At 44.7% G+C, this 20,277-nt stretch overlaps 2 protein-coding genes across 2 annotated transcripts in view; both read left to right on the top strand.

Annotated features, from left to right (window-relative positions):
* Positions 1-7,235, top strand: part of SEL1L (SEL1L adaptor subunit of SYVN1 ubiquitin ligase) — a 62,514-nt gene extending 55,279 nt beyond the window's left edge. Inside the window, exon 21 of the mRNA XM_069595230.1 lies at positions 2,988-7,235. Coding sequence (XP_069451331.1) covers positions 2,988-3,197 — 210 coding nt within the window. The 3' untranslated portion in view covers positions 3,198-7,235. The remainder of the gene's footprint in view (positions 1-2,987) is intronic.
* Positions 7,236-17,468: 10,233 nt separating this feature from the next.
* Positions 17,469-18,150, top strand: LOC138444255 (succinate dehydrogenase assembly factor 4, mitochondrial-like). Its single transcript, XM_069597535.2, has one exon. It carries the CDS (start codon positions 17,501-17,503, stop codon positions 17,822-17,824), a length of 324 nt encoding a protein of 107 aa, XP_069453636.1. The 5' UTR covers positions 17,469-17,500; the 3' UTR covers positions 17,825-18,150.
* The last annotated feature ends 2,127 nt before the right edge of the window (positions 18,151-20,277 follow it).

Here is a 20,277-nt window from a genome sequence, read left to right as displayed (position 1 = left end):
GTGCAGATGTTTTCTGGTTAGGGAAATCTGAGACTAACCCATGACAACTTGAAATAGTAGTTAACTAAATTCAAAAGCATTTACTCAGATGACTGCCTAGCAGTGACTCAGACCAACCACTTAAAAAGAGAACCTAAAACATGGGAAGAAGTAGAACCGGAGAGCCTGCCCAGGCTGTTGTACTTCAGATTCTTCTGCTAGTGAAACATGTTAAAAACAGCACCAGAAGTGTTTGCTAAAAGTACCTAGAATTATTTAAATGTGCTCAATGGTAGATCTTGCTAGGAGGTGGGTGGGTTACCCATTCTCTTCACAGCTACCAGCTTAGTTTCCAGCACAGTGCTCTAGGGTTCTCCAGCTGTCTGTTTTGCTTACCGTACCTGTCATCCCTCATGACAGATTCACTGGTGCAGCATTTAACTCTGAAAGTCCTAAAAGGTATGCAGAAAGAAGGGCTGTTTAGCTTTAATTCACTCCAGGCCAGAAAGGGATGATGTCAACCTTTAGTTGGCACCTTTCAGGACGAGTTGACGCACCCTTTCACCGTTGGATTCCAGAAGGGGCTTCACTCGATGTTAACATATGTAGACCGAGGCCTTGCTGCTTCAGCATCTAGAAGACAAAATTCGTTTTGCAGCCCTAGCTGACGCACCAAGGTTCTCCACGTGTAGGGCTCCTGAGGACTGAAGGTGCTGGCGTCGGTCCTGTCCTATGCTTATACACTCGTAATCAATGTATGGTTGTTTGGTAGCATGAGCCAGGTACGCTGTGCGCTCTGCTGCCAGTAACTCAAAGCATCTTTGTTCCTTTCACTGAAAAGCTAACAGTGTGGCCACCGGCTCTTTCTCTCTCAGGACTATTTCAGCTAAACTATTGATTACATGTGTATTACATTATTATCCATATTTACCTAATTATCAGTATTGAGCACAGTCTAGGATTTGGTCATGTAATACTCCATAATAAGTTATGTTTTACCCCAAGGTATAGGACAACAATAAGATGCCCCATAATCTTACTACCTGGATATTCTCCCACCTTCCCTGCAGAAGGAGTAAGAAGTACTGATGGTAAGAAAGTCAAACAGCACAGAAAAACAGAGTCTCCTGTTGTAGGTCCTACCCCAGGAAACTATTAGTTTCTTATAATTTTTTTCCAGAAAAAATTAGGTTCTATACCTACAAATGTATATTATGGGGACCTTTTAAATGTAGTTTTATTTAAACATAAAGGATTACGCCCCATATTTCCTTTCTTCTTGGTGGATAAGTAGCAGTCAGAAAATAATGGGAATATCTTAAGCAACATTAAAATATGATATACAAAGAACATAATTTTAAAGTTCAGTTTTAGCAGTCAATTATAGTTACTGCTGCTGCTAAGTCACTTCAGTTGTGTCTGACTCTGTGCGACCCCATAGACGGCAGCCTACCAGGCTCCCCCGTCCCTGGGACTCTACAGGCAGGAACACTGGAGTGGGTTGCCATTTCCTTCTCCAACGCATGAAAGTGAAAAGGGAAAGTGAAGTCGCTCAGTCGTATCCGACTCTTAGCGACCCCATGGACTGCAGCACACCAGGCTCCTCCGCCCATGGGATTTTCCAGGCAAGAGTACTGGAGTGGGGTGCCATTGCCTTCTCCACAATTATAGTTAAATCCTAATTAAAAAGCATTATTTGTGCAGCTATTAAACCTATGAATCTAACTATGATTCATATGAAACTTTTGAAACTAACACCTTCAGTTACAGTACATGGACGACCGTAGTAAAATAGCCCTGCCGTCATTAGAAGAAGCGTTTCAGTAGCAAGTGAGTCATCACTGGAAACGGGTCATAGTTGTGCCCAGACACTGCTTCCCCAGCCCCGTCCTCCATCCTCCCCAGTGTTTGTTTCAGATATTTCCTCTGAAAAATGGTTGGAAGTTAGCGCGTTAAGTTACTGACGGGAAGGAGTCCTGTAAGATACTTGCTGATGTTCAGTCACTCAGTCGTGTCCGACTCCTTGCGACTCCGTGGACTGTAGCCGCCAGGCTCCTCTGACCATGGAATTCTCCAGGCAGGAATACTGGAGTGGGTTCCCGTTCCCTTCTCCAGGGGATCTTTCTGCCCCAGAGATCAAATCCGAGTGCCTTTCATTTTCTCAGTTGAACTGATTGTTTTGTTTTGTCTAGTCCTTAGTTTTATTAGATTGTTTACTTTGTTAAAGTCTGGTGGGCTTTAATTTTTAGTTATTTTCTTACTGAAGTACAGTTGATGTGCAGTACTCTAGAGTTACAGGTATACAATACAGTGATTCATCATTTTTATAGATTGCACTCCATGTATGGTTATTATTCGTTAGTGGCTATATTCTCCGTGTTGTAGCTTATGTTGTACATAACAGTCTGTGTCTCTTCATCCCGGACCTCTATATTGCCCCTCCTACTCCTTCTCCCCGCTGGTAACCACTACTTTGCTCTCTATCTGAGTCTGCTTCTTTTTTGTTATATTCACTAGTTTGTAAATTTTTCAGATACCACGTATCAGTGATATCAAACAGTATTTGTCTTTCTGTCCGACTTATTTCACTTAGCATAATGCCCTCCACGTCCATCCATGTTGCTACAGATGGCAAAATTTCACTCTGTTTATGGCTGAGTAATAATATTCCATGGTGTATATGCCCCACATCTTCACTCACCAATTGATGGACCCTTAGGTTGCTTCCATATCTTGGCAATTATGAATTATGCTACTATGATCATCAGAGTGCATGTATCTTTCAGAATTAGGTGTTTTTGTTTTTTTCAGATAAATAGCCAACAGTGGAACTGCTGGGTCATATGGTAGTTTTTATAGTAAAATCTGTTTTCTAAAACAAGACATTGCAGAATATTACTAAAACCAATTGTTTCAATAAATTCTGTATTTATCTCTTAATTTGTAAGGTAACTTTCCTAGCTTTACGTTTCAGTGATCGTAACGATTTTTGTGTTATTCTCACTAAGATTCGAGATATATTCACCCAACTTGATATGGACCAGCTCTTGGGACCTGAGTGGGACCTTTACCTCATGACCATCATCGCGTTGCTGTTGGGAACAGTAATCGCCTACAGGCAGCGGCAGCACCAGGATATGCCTGTCCCCAGGCCCCCGGGGCCACGGCCGGCCCCGCCGCAGCAGGAGGGGCCCCCAGAGCAGCCGCCGCCGCAGTAACCCCCTGCGTCCCCCCGATGGACGACAGACAAGGAAAGGGTTTGCTGAGAACGCTTGCATTCGATGTAGGACTTTGGATCAGTGGTCGCCACCTCCTGGAAGAGGCACAAGGAAGCGTTGAATTCCTAAAGCTGCTTGGAATCTGATGCCTTTATTTTCAGGGATAAGTAACTCTTACCTAAACTAAGTTGAATGTCCGTTTCAGTGCCGTACGGAATAACAGCTCTCAGTGGCTTCCCCCGCCCCCCTTTTTTGACCCCGGAAACATTTTCGAGACAGTCACAGTGGTCATGTCCACTGTGTCCAGCTATCTTTCTTGGGTCCCTTCGGTCACTCTTTCAGTGTGCATAAGTTCTGTCAGCCGTCTTGAAGGTCTTATGCATTGACACTAAAACTGATCAATGAAAAAAGGAAAACCCAGTTAGTTGCAAATTTAACCTTAACATGTTTGAAAGTCTAAAAATAGAACTTGCCTTTTAAGTTAAGGGGAAAAAAAAAAAGTCCTCACAGTGTTTCAGAACTGCGATAACCAAGGAACTTTGATCAGTCCATATGCAAGTATACATATTCAGCATATTTGTTCCTTTAAAAGGGAAGGTTGGGCGGTTTCTTATTATCGGTGATTGATTGTCATACTTTGTACCATACTTCTCTCCTTCAAAGACTGAAAGGCCTTGTTAAAGAGTTTTATGTGAACTTCATTTCCTTGGAGTGGAGTATATAGAAAACTTTGTGAACTGACTCCTTGAGCTAACACATGAACTTGTCCCACCTACTCAGTGTAATTTGCTTGTTTGTTACAAGTATGCAGAGCCTTTATCTGAAGCCAGAGGCTGGACTGAATGGGAGAATTAGAAAGCAATATTGAAGGACTCTGGGTGGGGTACCAGGATCACAGACACACTTTTCCCACATTTGTTCCCAGGATTCATTTTATTAACACTTTGTATTTCTTACTGCAAAAGAACAGACCATCCTCCTGAACTCTTTAAATGTGAAATATCCTTGCCAAGCTATGGCAGACAGAAACTACCATTACAATACCAAAACTCTAGAGAGAGTCAGAGATGCATTAAAATCAGTGGTTGAAGAAAGCTACTAGAGCCTTTTTGTTCAGATAGATTTTTGTTTCTGCAGCTTGATGTAATGGGAGAAAATCAACCACTTGTGTAGCTACCATGTTTCACCACCACCCCACTGTTAACAGGAGGAAAAGCAAGGCTGTTACACTTCAGAACTGTCTGCTTAAGGAGTACAGAGAACAGCCACCATGGCACCAACAAAGAACACTGAGAACATCACATACACGAGTGAAAACTTCAGCCAAACTCATACTCCTTTTCACGGTTGGATGGCAGCGGTCGCTAGCCTGTGTCCAATCTGAGACCCGCGTAGTGTCTGAGCAGGCTTTCTGCACTTGCTGACCTCCGTCTGTTTCTATTAATCTTTATACTCTTTCCATAACCCCTCATGTGCCAGAAAACTTGAAGAGTTCCTTACCTGTAGACTTGTAAAACTTTGGTTTTTGAAGTGGGAATTGTATTTAGAACTAGGTCTAATCAGTCCATAAGGAAGCTGAGGGCTCTGAATGTGAAGTTGTATGCTTTTGTGTGTGTGTGTGTGTGTGTGTGTGTGTGTGTGTGTGTGTGTGTGTGTGTAGAGTATTACAAGAAACCTGGTGAGCAAACTTTCCTCCTGGATAGTTGCTTCTAAACCTGAAGAGGTGGTCACAGCGAGAACCACGTGTGTAAATGCAGATTTGAAAGGTAGGACATTTTACCCTCAGAAGTGTAGTGTCGCTTTGGGCAACTCATGTAAATACTGAGACTTCTGTTCGCTGTTGTACATGAGAGATTTGCGTACATTTGGTACAGGATGTTCGTGTCTTCACCTCTGCCTCTTCTCCCCACCCTTCAAAATAAGTATGATCCACCGTCACGGCCCCTCTCCGTTTCAAAGAAACGATTTCAGTTTATGTAAACGTTTAACAACTAAACTTCCATGTTTTTCTGCCATCCACCTAATTTCTCCTTTAGCAGTATTCTTGTCTTTTTATCTTTCCTTCCCTCTTAGTACTTCCAAAAAGACAATTCTTCAACAGTGCTCTCTACCCCGAGGCAGACGGGAAAGGCCGGTCTTGTTCTCCAGGCGATGACAGGCTTCCTGTCGGCGTGCCTCTTGCCCTTGTCCTTTTTATCCATCTTCCAAATTGGTCTTTTTCTGCTGGCCTTTGTCCACCTCCTGTTTCACCCTGGCTCATTTGCTACTGGCAGTTTGAACGGTAAACCTAAAATAGCTTAGTTCCTGTGACTTCATTCAAAGACTTGTCTCGAAATCCTTGGCTCCCTTCCTCGGTCTGTACAAGGGACCTGATACCTAAACAAATAGGAACTGGGTTTCTCCTAAAATAACGCTCAATACGTAACCTAATCAAATGGCATCCATTTGAATACAATGACAGTAACTCAAGCTAGTTAATGTCAGTGACATTAAACCAACTCCAGGATTCAGGAGTTTTAACGTTAGGATTTAGAGTTAGCAGGTAGAGTGGCTCCACCTCTCTGCGGTAGCCCAGCTCTCCCCGTCCCTGTGAGAGGCTGTCTTCTGCCTTCTGAGGCAGCAACGGTAGGACTTTTAGTCAGCTCCCGTTCTCTTGTGCGTTTGGTCTATTGGTTAGTCAGCCGTTCCAGAGTCTAGGGACTCTTTAGCTTTTTGTTTTCTGCTACGAAGGTGGCATTAGTGTTTGGGGTTTGCTGTTGTTCTTCTGTTTTTTTTTTCCCTTTTTGTTCTTGGAGCTTTTGTTTCTGTTTTCTGGGTAAGGCTTACCTTGTTTTTAGTTCCTATTCAATGACACAGAAAAATAAATCAGAAAGTTCCTTTTTTTTTCCAAAATGATTTAGCACTTAAAGGAGATTAACTTGGGATCATTAATCCTAATACTCTTGAGGATGTGTTCCCCTTCTGCATACGCGGTTAATTTGTGAGAGTTTTACTGCTAAGCCATTGTATCTCTGTATCCCTGGGAAGTTGTAGAAACTTCTGCCCATGATCTGTTGCTTTATTTAAGGAGCTGCTGTTGCCTCCAGGAAACTCAAGAATTTTGTATGAGCTTTTGTTTTCTTTCCACTCCTTTCTTGGCTCCTCATGTTCTTCAAACCAGTGTTTTGGAAGTATGCATGCAAGCCTATAAATGAAGACTTCATTTATGTATGTAGGTCTTCATGTATGTAGCATGTGTATTATAGTGTCTAGCTACATCTGCAAACACCTTATTCAGAGGTTTGGATTAACATTTCACATGCACATTTCAAAACAAAAGTGCTTCAGCTGTTAAACAGCCCCCTTACTTACCAAGAAAAGGAGCATGGGCTACATTTACCCTAAGAACAGCTACTGTTTGTTTTAAAAGTGAATTTAATTATATGTTATACAATATTATGACTACCACTGTGCAAGAAATAAAGCAAAAAGAACTTCTATTTTCATGAAAGTATTTTTCATCAGTCATTGGTCTCAGATATAAGTGAAAATACGAACTTTCTGAATACCGTACTGTCTGAGGCACTACCCGACTTTTAAATGTGTAGTTAAAAGAAGCTAAATTTCTCCTTCCACTTGATATTTCAAGAAGATTGAAAATATTCCATGTAAAAATGATTTGCACAAGTGAAAATCCTATGTGTGCATGAGAAGGATGTCTTGGTTATATGTAGAGTCATCTCACAGCACCAGTTTTCCTGTTTGGAATTATAAGATGACACTGTTCTCTTTGATTTAAAAGAAAAAAAAATAACATTTGATACGATCAAGGTATAACCACTATTGATATTTAGGAGACATTTTAAAAGACCATAAACTGACATTGGAAAGAACACCATGGTAGACTTTGTAAATTTATTTTGTATTTAATTAAATTCAGTATAAAGGCTGGTGAAGTGTAATATAATTGTGTAAACAAATCCTGTTAATAGAGAGATGTACAGATTCGTTTTGTACTGTATCTTGAAACTTGTGAAATAAAGATTCCACCTCTGGTTATCCTGTATGCTAATCATGTACCATGGCCAGGCACCACTCCACACAGACTTTTTTAAAACCCTGAATGATTCAATTTTTTAATGAACCTTTTGAATTTTCAGAAGCTTCTGGAAAAGCATTCATTGGGGGCGCTTTGAATCCATCTTAAATTTACTTTTAACTGTTGAAATTAAGATTTCTGTAAGTTGAGTATTATCCTCCAGAGCACAGAGAATATGCACTTGCCAAGAAGCATTTCCATGCTTAAATCACTGAGGTCTTGGGCCTGAGTTGGCCTGTGATAGTCAGCATGGTTCACTTTAATCCTGATTTTAGTAAAACAGCTAAAGTGTGTTTAGGCATTGCCTTTTTGCAGAAGGTTTTTACAGAGCTGCATGGCACCCCACTCCAGTACTCTTGCCTGGAAAATCCCAGGGACGGAGGAGCCTGGTGGGCTGCAGTCCACGGGGTCGCTAAGAGTCAGACTCGAATGTGCGACTTCACTTTCCCTTTTCACTTTCATGCATGGGAGAAGGAAATGGCAACCCACTCCAGTGTTCTTGCCTGGAGAATCCCAGGGACGGGGGAGCCTGGTGGGCTGCCGTCTATGGGGTTGCACGGAGTCGGACACGACTGAAGCGACTTAGCAGCAGCAGCAACATACCGTACAACACAAAGGAATGTACGTAGGATAAGTCAGAGCTCAGTAAAGGGGAAACAAAGGAGAAAACAGTATTAAATCAGGAGTGAACACTGTCCAGAGATGCATCTTAGAGCTGGGCTGCAGATACAGCCCTAACGTCCTCGCAGCCAACCCAAAAGAAAGTGAGCTAAATTGTTCAGCTTAGAAGCAGCAGATCCTTTAAAAAAGAGTCTGGATGATGCAAACTGTGGCAGGTGAGAAGTTGCGCCTCAGATTTTACTTCTGGGAAGACAGTCGGCTGATGACCTTGATGACCTTGACTGACTGACTGAAATCAAAGTCGTGAGGAAGGTGTACATCAACTGTAACGTCAGTAGTGTGTTCATTCAGCCTGGCGTTGGGTGTGATGCCTGTTTACCAGTTAACCCCTTTCTGACAAGTCATTAAAATGAGTCCTGGGGCTTCACTGGATGCAGCTTGGTGAGAAACAGCCTCTCCCTTTTGCTTATATGACACTAATTTTGATTGGCCACACTAACCCTGGAATTTGCTTATACTGTGTCATGATGTATACGTGAATATATACAAGTAAGAAACTACAAATAGTTTCTGTAGTAGAAACTAGGAGCAGGGGAGGATTTTTTTACTTTTTGCATGTTTTGCAAATCACTTGAAGAGTCAAGGGAAAAATAAAACGAGTTTTTGAGTTTACCAGTTCAAAAGGAGAGGTGCTTCCATGTTACAGGTCTTGTATATTTCTTCCAACGTCATTTCCACCACTATTTAGAAAGCCATCGGGCTGAACAACCTTATGGGACCCTGAAAATTCTGCCAACCTTCTGATTTATTGTTAGGATTACATTTTGAGCAAAACTCTGGTTTTCCTAGTGGCCAAATGTTTTCCATCTGGATTAATTTATTCTAAACAGGACCTAGTGCTAATGCTGAATTATGTGTTAAATCCAATTTATAAAAATCCCACATGATTTTTTTTCTCATGTAAGTTGAGTAGAATGTGGTCAGTTAATTGACCCAAGAATATTCATCTAAATATTTTCAGGTTTTGTTCAATCCAGTTTCCTTTTGCCTTCTCTCTACCACCTAATACAACTCTCTTATTTAGCCTCTCAGGATTGAAAAGAATTTCTCTTAAGCCTTACACATATCAGATATGAGATTTAAGTATCCTAAACAAGGATTCTGACTTTGAAAAATAAAGTGGTTGTCGAGTTTTATGTGGTTCAGGATTTAAATGGGAACAACAGAAACCTCTGTTCCCGGAAACAGATTTATTTCAAGATGTTAAAGCACAGCTGTTGGTTTCAGAGTTAGTGCATCTGGGTTTCCCCATTCTTCACCCATGCTTTGCCTGTATTTTTCCCCCCTTAAGAAAATTTGGTTAGTTGAATTTTTTGTTATTGTTCTAAATGAAATCTTTTTTTTAAACAAATAGAAACTAATGCTGATCGTGCAAGGGAGGGGAGTAGTAAAGGGAGCCCCTCCAGTTGGTCTTGTGTCTCTTAGGTACTAGAACAGAATTTACTTGAATGTTTTCAGCCTCCACATTTGTTTTCTTTCGCATACCATTTAGACAATGTTCTTTGGTAGCATCGTGCACACTGCATGGAAATTTACTGCCGGGACAGGTGAGAAGAGCACACTGTTTTCCCTACAGTCCCTAATTTGACTCCAGATGAAGAAAATGCTGTAAATGGAACTGTCCACACCGGAGCTGTGAACAACAGCCTCTGTTATTTCAAGGGCAAAAAAAAAAGTACTTCAAGAAGCCTTAAACGTGTTCATTGGTATTTATATTTCATCACTCATTTAAGACTTAAAAGTAATCAAAACCGCATAGGCAGTGTTTTTTGTCCTCAAGTTCGCTAAATCAAAGAAGGACTCTCATAGCTCTCTCCCAGCACAGTAGAGTAAGCTTAGGAACAGGTTAATACTGCTTAATCTGAGAGCAGTGAAATCAAAGAAAGGCCTGTGAACTGGGATAAAAGGCCAACCTTAGCCACAGAAAATCTGCACTGCCCCCATTAGATGTATGTCGCCAATGAAAGGGGCATTTTAATCCCGAGTCACTATCCAGTGGCTGAGTCACGATGATAAATGGGACAGACCCCCACTCAACCTCCATGGCCTGTGGCTGGGCTCTCCCAGTGACCCTCCTGAGCTGCCTGAGCCTTTCGTAGAAGATTAGTGGTCAGTCCAGCCTCCGCTGAATGGCCCTGATATGCAAAGGGAGAAAGGAAGGACACCACAGCAAGGGAGAGGAGAGATCTGGCCTGGCCTCTGGTCCTCACAGTGACTGGATGGCCTTGGGCAGACCACTCACTATATGGTGAGGTCTTGCCAGCCCTTGGAGGTCTTCAATGCCGAAAGCAATTGAAGAGGAATGTTTTCAAGAACCAACCAGCCTGAGAAAATGCCTCACAGTTGGCATTCAGTTTGGGTTGCTGGAGAACAGGTCACCATGAAGTCCATCTAGATGTAAGTGTGCATTTTGTTCTAATATCAGATGCCCTAAATATCAAACCTGGGTTTGAGCAAACTGCAGTTTTTCTCTGCGGGACCTTATGTCCCTTTGAGACTGAAAGCTTCAGCAAGTGAACGCTGTCTTCCCGTGAAGACACTCGAGGAGAGCAGAGCGTTACCAGGGTCAGGAGGGTGGATTATGCAGCCTTGAGTCTTGCAATCTTCTGTTACGGGCTTTATGCCTTGAGGGGCTTCTTTATTTATATAAGATCTCGATTAATTCTGGAACGAAGTTTTGCAGGATCTGTTTGAATCTTGATGGGATGGGCAAATTTTGCCCATATCAACTGGAGATTTTGCCCACAAGGAATGGGGTAGCTGATTCAATGGGCACAAATGATCAGCGTTTCCAGACTCAGTCTAGTAAGGTCAGAGAAGGAACAAATGAACAATGTCAAAGGGTCATTTAATTCACTGGTAGGCTGGTTATTTTCTTTATAATTGTATGTATTTATTTATGATTGGCTATGCTGGGTCTTCATTGCCGCACAGGCTTTTCCCTGGATGTGGCATGCTAAGTCACTTCAGTCGTGTCTGACTTTTTGTGACCCTTGGATGGTAGCCCGCCAGGCTCCTCTGTCCATGGGATTCTCCAGACAAGAATACTGGGGTGGGTTGCCACACCCTCCTCCAGAGGATCTTCCCAACCCAGGAATCAAACTCACATCTCCTGCACTGCAGGAGCTGCTAGGGAAGCCCAACAGATACATTACCACGTGTAAAACGGATAAAAATAGATAGCCAGGGGGAGTCTGATGTATGACGTCGGGAACCTGTCAGAAGCTGGTGCTCTGTGACCACCTAGCAGGGTGGGATGAGGAGGGAGGCGGGAGGGGGTTCAAGAGGGAAGGGACATATGTATACCTGTGGCTGATTCATGTTGAGGTATGGCAAAGATCACCACAACATTGTCCAGTTCAGTTCAGTCACTCAGTCGTGTCCGACTCTTCGGGACCCCGTGGACTGCAGCACGTCAGGCCTCCCTGTCCATCACCAACTCCTGGAGTTTACTCAAACTCATGTGTATTGCCTCGGTTATGCCATCCAACCATCTCATCTTCTGTCGTCCCCTTCTCCTCCTGCCTTCAATCTTTCCCAGCATCAGGGTCTTTTCAAATGAGTCAGTTCTTTGAATCAGGTGGCCAAAGTGTTGGAGTTTCAGCTTCAGCATCAGTCCTTCCAATGACTATTCAGGACTAATTTCCTCTAGGATGGACTGGTTGGATCTCCTTGCTGTCCAAGGGACTGTCAATATTGTAAAGTACTTATCCTCTAACTGAAAAAGAAAAGAAAAAATTAAAAATGGCCTCCAGGAACTTTTGAAGACCAAAGTGGTTTCCAATGAGTTCCGTGCTTCTAGGTTAACCCCAACTGTCACCACCCCAACCTGTGTATAAATTTAGAATAAGACCTCCCACGGCCATTTACCTGAAATAGCTGAGCTAGTCAAAGAGTCGTGAGAGCTAGTGGAGGCGCGTGTGCGTGTGCTGTGCTCCTCCCGGCAGGGCTGTTCAGGTCTCCACGCTGCCTGCCTTCCTCTGCCCCTGGTCCCAGCCCACTTTCCTCTGCATTAAATCAGGTGCATCTGTTAGGCACCCCGTGTGGTCTTTATAGCACTTCTTATTGATTACTCACACTGTTTAATCTTGGTCTCCCTGTTGGTAAATTCCTAGAGAACAGACACCATCTCTGTCTTATTCACTGGTGGGCGCCCAGAGCTTGGCACGATGCCTGACACAACAGTCAATTTGGTACATCTTTGAGTTGGCTTAAAACTCAACATTCAGAAAACTAAGATCATGGCATCCAGTCCCATCACTCCACGGCAAATAAATGGGGAAACAATGGAAACAGAGACTTTATTTTGGGGGGCTCCAAAATCACTGCAGATGGTGACTGCAGCCATGAATTTAAAAGCCGCTTGCTCTTTGGAAGGAAAGTTACGACCAACCTAGACAGCATGTTAAAAAGCAGAGACATTACTTTGCCAACAAAGGTCTGTCTAGTCAAGGCTATGGTTTTCCCAGTGGTCATGTGTGGATGTGAGAGTTGGACTATAAAGAAAGCTGAGCACCAAAGAATTGATGCTTTTAACCTGTGGTGTTGGAGAAGACTCTTGAGAGTCCCTTGGACTGCAAGGAGATCCAACCAGTCCATCCTAAAGGAGATCAGTCCTGGGTGTTCACTGATGTTGAAGCTGAAGCTCCCAATACTTTGGCCACCTGATGCAAAGAGCTGACTTTAAAAAGACCCTGATGCTGGGAAAGATTGAAGGTGGAGGAGAAGGGGATGACAAAGGATGAGATGGTTGGATGGCATCACCGACTCGATGGACCTGAGTTTGAGTAAACTCCGGGAGTTGGTGATGGACAGGGAGGCCTGGCATGCTGCATTCCATGGAGTCACAAAGAGTCAGACACGACTGAGCGACTGAACTGAACTGAACTGAGTTGGTGGAGGGACTTAAAAGCGACATTATTGAAAGAGATAAGATCCAGAGCCAGACCTTGAGAAAACCAGCCTCGACGCAAACGTACGTGAAGGGTTGATTACCGTGTGGCTCACCCGCGTGGTGTAAGTTTTCCCTGTTCTCATTCATGGTTCTTCCATCCGCACACAGGGAGGAGATATCCCTGCTGGAACACAGCTCTAAGTGAGCAAGAGGAAAATCAGTCTGTCTGGAACTGGGTTCTGTGGCCCATGGAAGGTCCTCAAACTCCCACCCTGCAGAGGGGGGAGCTGTGCCCCAGAAACAGAGGCAGCATAGCTCTACGCTGGGGGCAGCTCACGGGAAGTGACGAAGCAGGACATGTTAGTAGGTGAAAGTGCTGAAGTATTAGTCGCTCAGTGATGTCCAACTCTTTGTGATCTCATCAGCTGCGGCCACCAGGCTCCTCTGTCCATGGGGATTCTCCAGGCAAGAATACTGGAGGGGTTTGCCATGCCCTCTGCCAGGCGATCGTCCCGACCCAGAGATTGAACCCAGATCTCCCAATCTGATTGCAGGCAGATTCTTTACCACCTGAGCCACCAGGGAAGCCCTTAGTTCACAAGCCACCACTGAAAAGAAACCAGAGTGTCCTCTGAGGGGCAGGTCCACTCACTACCTGTTTGCTCATTGAGACCCTGTGCCGGGAGAGAGCAGCGCTCAGATGTGGGGAGAGGGGTAACTGGGCTGCTGGTGCTGCCTGGGGCTGCTGCTGTCTCATGTCCACCTGCATATCGTTGTCTGGGAAATGGGCCTTTCCCCACGAATCTTCCTTCATCCGATAGACAGATATCGTCATGAGAACATGATGATAAAAACCTGGCAAAGGAAACAGGTAGGGAATTCACTTCGGGTTTCTTTCAGAAGTCTTTCCAACTAACATTGCTATGAAACCCTGAAGACTAAAGGGACTTTCCTGGCAGTCCAGTGGTAAAGACTCCTTGCTCCCAATGTAGGGGGTCAGGTTCCATCCCTAGTCAGGGACCTAGATCCCACATGCTGGAACTTAGACCCAGCACAGCCAAATAAATAAATAGAATAAAAACAAACATTAAAAGGAAACCAACAACAACAAAAATCACTGACAACGAAGAAATCTGCAAATATCTCCTTATGACTGAAAGTGCCTCACTCCTCTCCGGGGATATTGGGCGGTTATCCGGCCATGTTCATCCTATTTCCCTCCTGCAGGTAACCTCCCTTGACTGGTTTTCTTTGTGTAAAGGGGAGGGCAAGATCCAGGAGAACCTGAATTCACACGCAGGCATCTCCTCCTACTGTGCCTGGTATCACTTGTCTCCAGGGTGGATGGTAAATTGTACTGGGTTATAATGCAGACGCTCCAAGTCATGTTTCTTTGTTGTTTCATTTCTATCCTATGTCCTGCCTAGCTAATCTATCAAAAATTTCCTCTGAAAATTAACTTTGCAGTTCCCACAGTTTCCCCTAGAGGACGCCAAAGGGCAACGTCTGACGGAAGATGAAGGCGGGACAAGTCCTTTCTCGGACAGGTAAGATCCTAGGGGGGTCTGCTCCCACGCTTCCCACAGTGACGCCACTGTAACTGCTAGAAGCATGCTAGGCGCCCTGCACCAGCAGTGTGGGTTGTGAAATGCACACCAAGCTTTCTGGCCGTGTCACTGGCACAAATGATGTCCCCGGCCGCCCCCAAATATTTTAGTCCTTGTAGGGGGCCCAGTGGTGGCTGCCCAAAGACATGCCAGCCCTAGCACCTGTAAGTGTGACCTTGTTTGGAAAAGGTTCAGGATCTCGAGATGATATTTCCTGGATAATTGGAGCTGACCCTAAATCGGATGACAGCAGTCCTTATAAGAGAAGGGCAGAAGGAAAATTCGGCTCAGGCAGAAGAGGGGAACACAGGGAAGAGAGTCGGGGTGAGGACGGAAGCAGAGACTGGAGGATGCGCCCACGAACCCATGAACACCTGGAGCCACAGAAGCTGGAAGAGACAAGGAGGGAGTCTCCCCCGGACCCTCCCTGGAGGGAGTACCCCTCGATCTTTGGACTGCTGGGCCCCAGAACTGTGAGCAAATATATTTCTATTGTTTCAAGCCATCAACTTGTAGTAATAAGTTACAACAATCCTAAGAGACAAATATAGTCATACTGCACATCCTCAGAGGGGGTGAAATGGCCCACAGGGAGGAGGAAATTGTTTCTTGGAAGGGGGCAAGGAATGCATGAAGAAATCTGTCAGCCTGCAAAGGACCACAGTATACAAGCAGATATGCACTTTTTCTGTGGGTGGTTTAGTTGCTAAGTCGTGTCTGACTCTTGCAACTCCATGGACTGTAGCCCACCCAGCTCCTCTGTCCACGGGATTTCCCAGGCAAGAATACTGGAGTGGGTTGCCATTTCCTGACACAGGCATCAAACCCAGGTCTCCTGTAACGCAGACGGATCCTTTTCCATCTGAGCCACCATTATCCGTGGTACTAAAAATTTATTCATGGGGAAGCAAGAGGGACTAGACGCCAGGGAAAAAACAAAATCTAACCAAAGCTCCTTATGGGAATGATCATTTCTTCCCCACCCTGAAAATCACTCCCCTACCCTTACGCTGCACACACATCAGTGCTACTTCTTTTAATTTTTAAGATTACATTGTAATTGAAAGTGGGATTCGGCCACTTGCCACTCAAAAGCCATTAAAGAGGATGGCAGGTTGGTGGAAAATCTGCTTTGTTTTGGATGCCAGCAAAGGCAGGGGAGATGCCCCTACCCCAGAAAATCAGAGGGCTAGCACTTTCATAGGCTGAGGAAGGGGCCTACATGTAGAAACAGCACAGTCAGCTCTGAGAGGCATCTTGAAATTGGTCATCCGTGGCCTGACCAGCACCATCTTGTCGTAAGTGCGCTGAATCTTCAGTTCCATGGGAGGTTTGGTCCCATTCCCTTGAGGCCAGTTCTCAGAACTGTGGCAGCGTAAGTCATGGCTACAGTCTGGTCATTGTGTGATAATAGCTGACTTCTCCACCTGGGGGGTGGGAGGGGGGTTCAGTATCTATAAGACGACTCCCAGGATATGACTCAGAATGTTATCTCCAGCCCTAGAGAAGGAACTAAAGGTCCTCAACTATGCTTAATGACTTCATCATTATTATTATTATTAGGTCTCCTTTGACTATTTCCCTTTGTTTCTGTGTTTTCTTACTTCTCTGATGAAAATTATTCTTTGGCTAAAGTTTCCCACAGGGCTTCCCTGGTGGCCCAGATGGTAAAGCATCTGCCCACAATGCGGGAGACCCGGGTTCAATCCCTGGGTTGGGAAGATCCCCTGGAGAAGGGAAAGGCAGCCCACTCCAGGATTCTTGCCTGGAGAATCCCATGGGCAGAGGAGCCTGGTGGGCTATCGTCCACGAGATAGCAAGGCATCAGACATGACTGAATGGCTAACACTCCCACAGGCAAAAGGCAGGCTGAGGACGTGGGGGTGAGGGGGGGTGATGGCAAGGACCACAGGGTCCTTCTCCACTTCAACATGAGGAAACATTACGGTGTTACAAAAGAGAGAGAAAAGCAAAATACAGCCAGAACCTAAACTTTTTTTTCCTCAGGGAAAGGCATTTTAGGCTCCTCCTTCTTTTCTAGAAATGCCTCTTGATGAAAGTAAAAGAGGAGAGTGAAAAAGTTGGCTTAAGGCTCAACATTCAGAAAACTAAGATCATGGCATCTGTCCACCACTTCATGGCAAATAGATGGAGAAACAGTGGAAACAGTGACAGACTTTCTTTTTGGGGGCTCCAAAATCACTGCAGATAGTAACTGCAGCCATGAAATAAAGAGACACTGCCTGGAAGAAAAGTTGATGCCATCCAACCATCTCATCCTCTGTTGTCCCCTTCTCCTCCCACCTTCAATGTTTCCCAGCATCAGGGTCTTTTCCAGTGAGTCAGCTCTTCACATCAGCTGGCCAAAGTATTGGAGTTTCAGCTTCAGCATCAGTCCTTCCAATGAACATTCAGGACTCACGTCCTTTAGGATGGACTGGTTGGATCTCCTCGCAGTCCAAGGGACTCTCAAGAGTCTTCTCCAACACCACAGCTCAAAAGCATCAATTCTTTGGTGTTCAGCTTTCTTTACAGTCCAACTCTTACGTCCATACGCAACTACTGGAAAAACCATAGCTTTGATTAGACGGACCGTTGTTGGCAAAGTAATGTGTCAGGTCTAAGCCAGTCATTGCATCCTGTATCCTGTTGACTTGGGGATTAAACTTACACAGTGTTCAGGTTTTTTCATTGCTGGCTTCCTAAGGAATCACTTTAGATATTTGTTCCCTAATCACATCCTTCTGCCCTCATGGAATGCTAATACCCCTGGTACAGGCAACCCTTGGTATTCATGGAGCATTGGTTCTGGGATCCGCTACTGATACCAAAATGAGTTGAATGGATGTTGAAATCCATGGCCCGTATCCAAGTCTAGACTGAACATGTGTTTAGGTATTGCATGCATGGCTGTGCTTTGTAAATAAATCATAGCCCCTGTCAAGAATCCATTTTCACCCCTTTAGGGGAGGGGGCAATATCATCCCATTAAGAATGTACAGTGGCAAGGAAGGCTGTTGCGGACGCCGCGGGAGCGGAAGCCATGGCTGCATTAGGCCTCGCTTCGTTGCTGGGCCGCGTCCCGGCTACAGCGTGGAGAGCGGCAAGATCACCCCTTCTGTATAATTCTTTGAGGAAAATAAGTTCTCAAGGAGGAAAACCTGAACCTAGCAAACAACCTCTTAAGAAGCCAAAGTTACCAGAAGGTCGTTTTGATGCACCAGAAGATTCCAGTTTAGAGAAGGAACCACTGACAAAATTTCCAGATGATATTAATCCTGTTACAAAAGAGAAAGGTGGACCCAGAGGCCCAGAACCTACCCGATATGGAGATTGGGAACGAAAAGGACGCTGTATTGATTTTTAAGCCACATGTTTTACTGTAGTATCTTTTTCTGATAGTGTACATCTGAATTAACTTCTTTTTGATGATTGTTTTTTCTGTACATCATTTATGTTTCCTAATTTCTATAATGTGTTTTAAAATATATGTGATAGCTTTGGAAGAAAACATGCTGCTATATATTAGGAAAGAGGAAATATTTTTATATTAGCACATTAATTTTAATTTAAATCTTTTGGGGTATTTAAGGGATGATTAGAGCTGCAAACTTTCATTTCATCATGTTTCAATTTAAGTTAGTTGTTTATAAGATACAAGTGTAAATAAAACTTTAAAAAAAAAAAAAAGAATGTACAGTGGAAGGGATTTCAACACTTTTGATAACACCAGAAGGCTGGAAATCACCTAAATGTCTCTCAGTGAGGACTATCTGAATGAACTGTGATACACCCAAGGAATACAATACTGTGTAGATACACACACACACACAGAGGAGTAGTCCTTCTGTGTACTAGTAGAAGATCTCCAAAACATATTAAGTAAAAAAAGTGCAAGGAGCAGGACATTTACAAAATGGTGTCATTCTCATAAAAGCAGAGAGGAAGAATATGTGTCTGTATGTGAAAGTCGACCAGTCGTGTCCAACTTTTGTGACCCCATGGACTATACAGTGCATGGAATTCTCCAGACCAGAATACTGGAGCGGGGGGTAGCCCTTCCCTTCTCCAGGGGGTCTTCCCACATTGCAGGTGGCTTCTTTACCAGCTGAGCCACTGAAGTATCACAGTAAAGATACACATTGCACTGGTGACACTGGGTGCTTAAAGGGAAGGAAACAGAGAGGCCGGATGCGGGTCCACCTTTGACTGTGCACCCTGAACTGTGGCGCTGTGCTGCCTGCTGAGATGTTAAAAGCAAAAAAAAAAAAAAAAAAAAAAAACAAAACCTGAGTGTTAGCGTTTATGCTTTTTGGCATATGTTCTTCAAATATTGGTGCTAGTAGAATCAGTTGTGTTTTACTCTCACGCTGCCAGCTTAAAGATTCTCTCATGAGCGGGATTTCAGGACATGATAGACAAGCAAGTAAGTGGCTTTTGCCTCTGTTTTCTGTTTCTGCCACACTGGACTGGGTTTTTTTTTTTTTTTTTCACCACCACGGGGTTTTCCATAATACCTCCACGACTGGACGCAAATTCTGCATGGCGTTTGAAAACGGACCTTCCCAGACTCCCCGTTTTCCTCTCTCGGTTCAGTTCAGTTCAGTTCAGTTCAGTCGCTCAGTCATGTCCGACTCTTTGTGGCCCCATGAATCGCAGCACGCCAGGCCTCCCTGTCCATCACCAACTCCCATAGTTCACTGAGACTCACATCCATCGAGTCAGTGATGCCATCCAGCCATCTCATCCTCGGTCGTCCCCTTCTCCTCCTGCCCCCAATCCCTCCCAGCATCAGAGTCTTTTCCAATGAGTCAACTCTTCGCATGAGGTGGCCAAAGTACTGGAGTTTTACTCCCACGTAGCCGTGTGTGGACTACCTCCACTGTGGTTTCCTCATTGCCTTTTCCTCACTGTCTTCTTCAGGCAGAGTACCCTTGCCCAGTTTGGTGGATATCCTGCAGCTAGAATTTCCCCCCGAACATTCCTGCCTTCGGTGACTCAGCTTCTGAGCATGGAGAGAAGCGTCAGCCAGTCAGGAGCCCTTTGTGTGTTCAGTTTCCTGGGCCCTGCCACTTTCTGTCGTTTAAGGCTGTCACGCAGTTGGATGACGCCTCATTAAACTCCTATCTAAAGCCAGTCGTCAGGTTCCACCAACACGTAGTAACGAGTGTGGACTCGTGCGCTCCGCACCGTTTCCACTCCTGAGCGAGCCCCTGGCTTCAGTCCAAAAGCAACTGCCAGGGGCATTCTGGAGCTGATTAACCTGTACAGATTCGTGGACACATACACACACATCGTGGCGAATCACTGGTGTCCTTTTCACAGGGCGTGCAAGCTCTGTGAGTGCGGTGGCCTGTCTGCAGCGGCTGAGTCAGCAGCGGTGACGTCGCGCTAGGATTGTCACCATTCAGGTCAATGCAGTCCTCGGTCGTGTCCCAACTCTTTGTGACCCCATGAACCGCAGCATGCCAGGCCTCCCTGTCTATCACCAGCTTCCAGAGTCTACTCAAACTCATGTCCATCAAGTCGGTGCTGTCATCCAGCCATCTCATCCTCTGTCGTCCCCTTCTCCTCCTGCCCCCAGTCCCTCCCAGCATCAGGGTCTTTTCTAATGAGTCAACTCTTCGCATCAGGTGGCCAAAGTATTCGAGTTTCAGCTTCAACATCAGTCCTTCCAAAGAACACCCAGGACTGATCTCCTTCAGAATGGACTGGTTGGATCTCCTTGCAGTCCAAGGGACTCTCAAGAGTCTTCTCCAACACCACAGTTCAAAAGCATCAATTCTTCGGCGCTCAGCTTTCTTCACATTCCAACTGTCA

This window comes from Ovis canadensis, chromosome 7, assembly GCF_042477335.2.
Source record: "Ovis canadensis isolate MfBH-ARS-UI-01 breed Bighorn chromosome 7, ARS-UI_OviCan_v2, whole genome shotgun sequence".
NCBI lineage: Eukaryota > Metazoa > Chordata > Mammalia > Artiodactyla > Bovidae > Ovis > Ovis canadensis.
This window is presented reverse-complemented; position numbering and strand designations above follow the sequence as displayed.

Bases quoted from the DNA above. Each gene is read 5' to 3' on its own strand.
- LOC138444255 (XM_069597535.2), top strand. From the start codon at position 17,501: ATGGCTGCATTAGGCCTCGCTTCGTTGCTGGGCCGCGTCCCGGCTACA.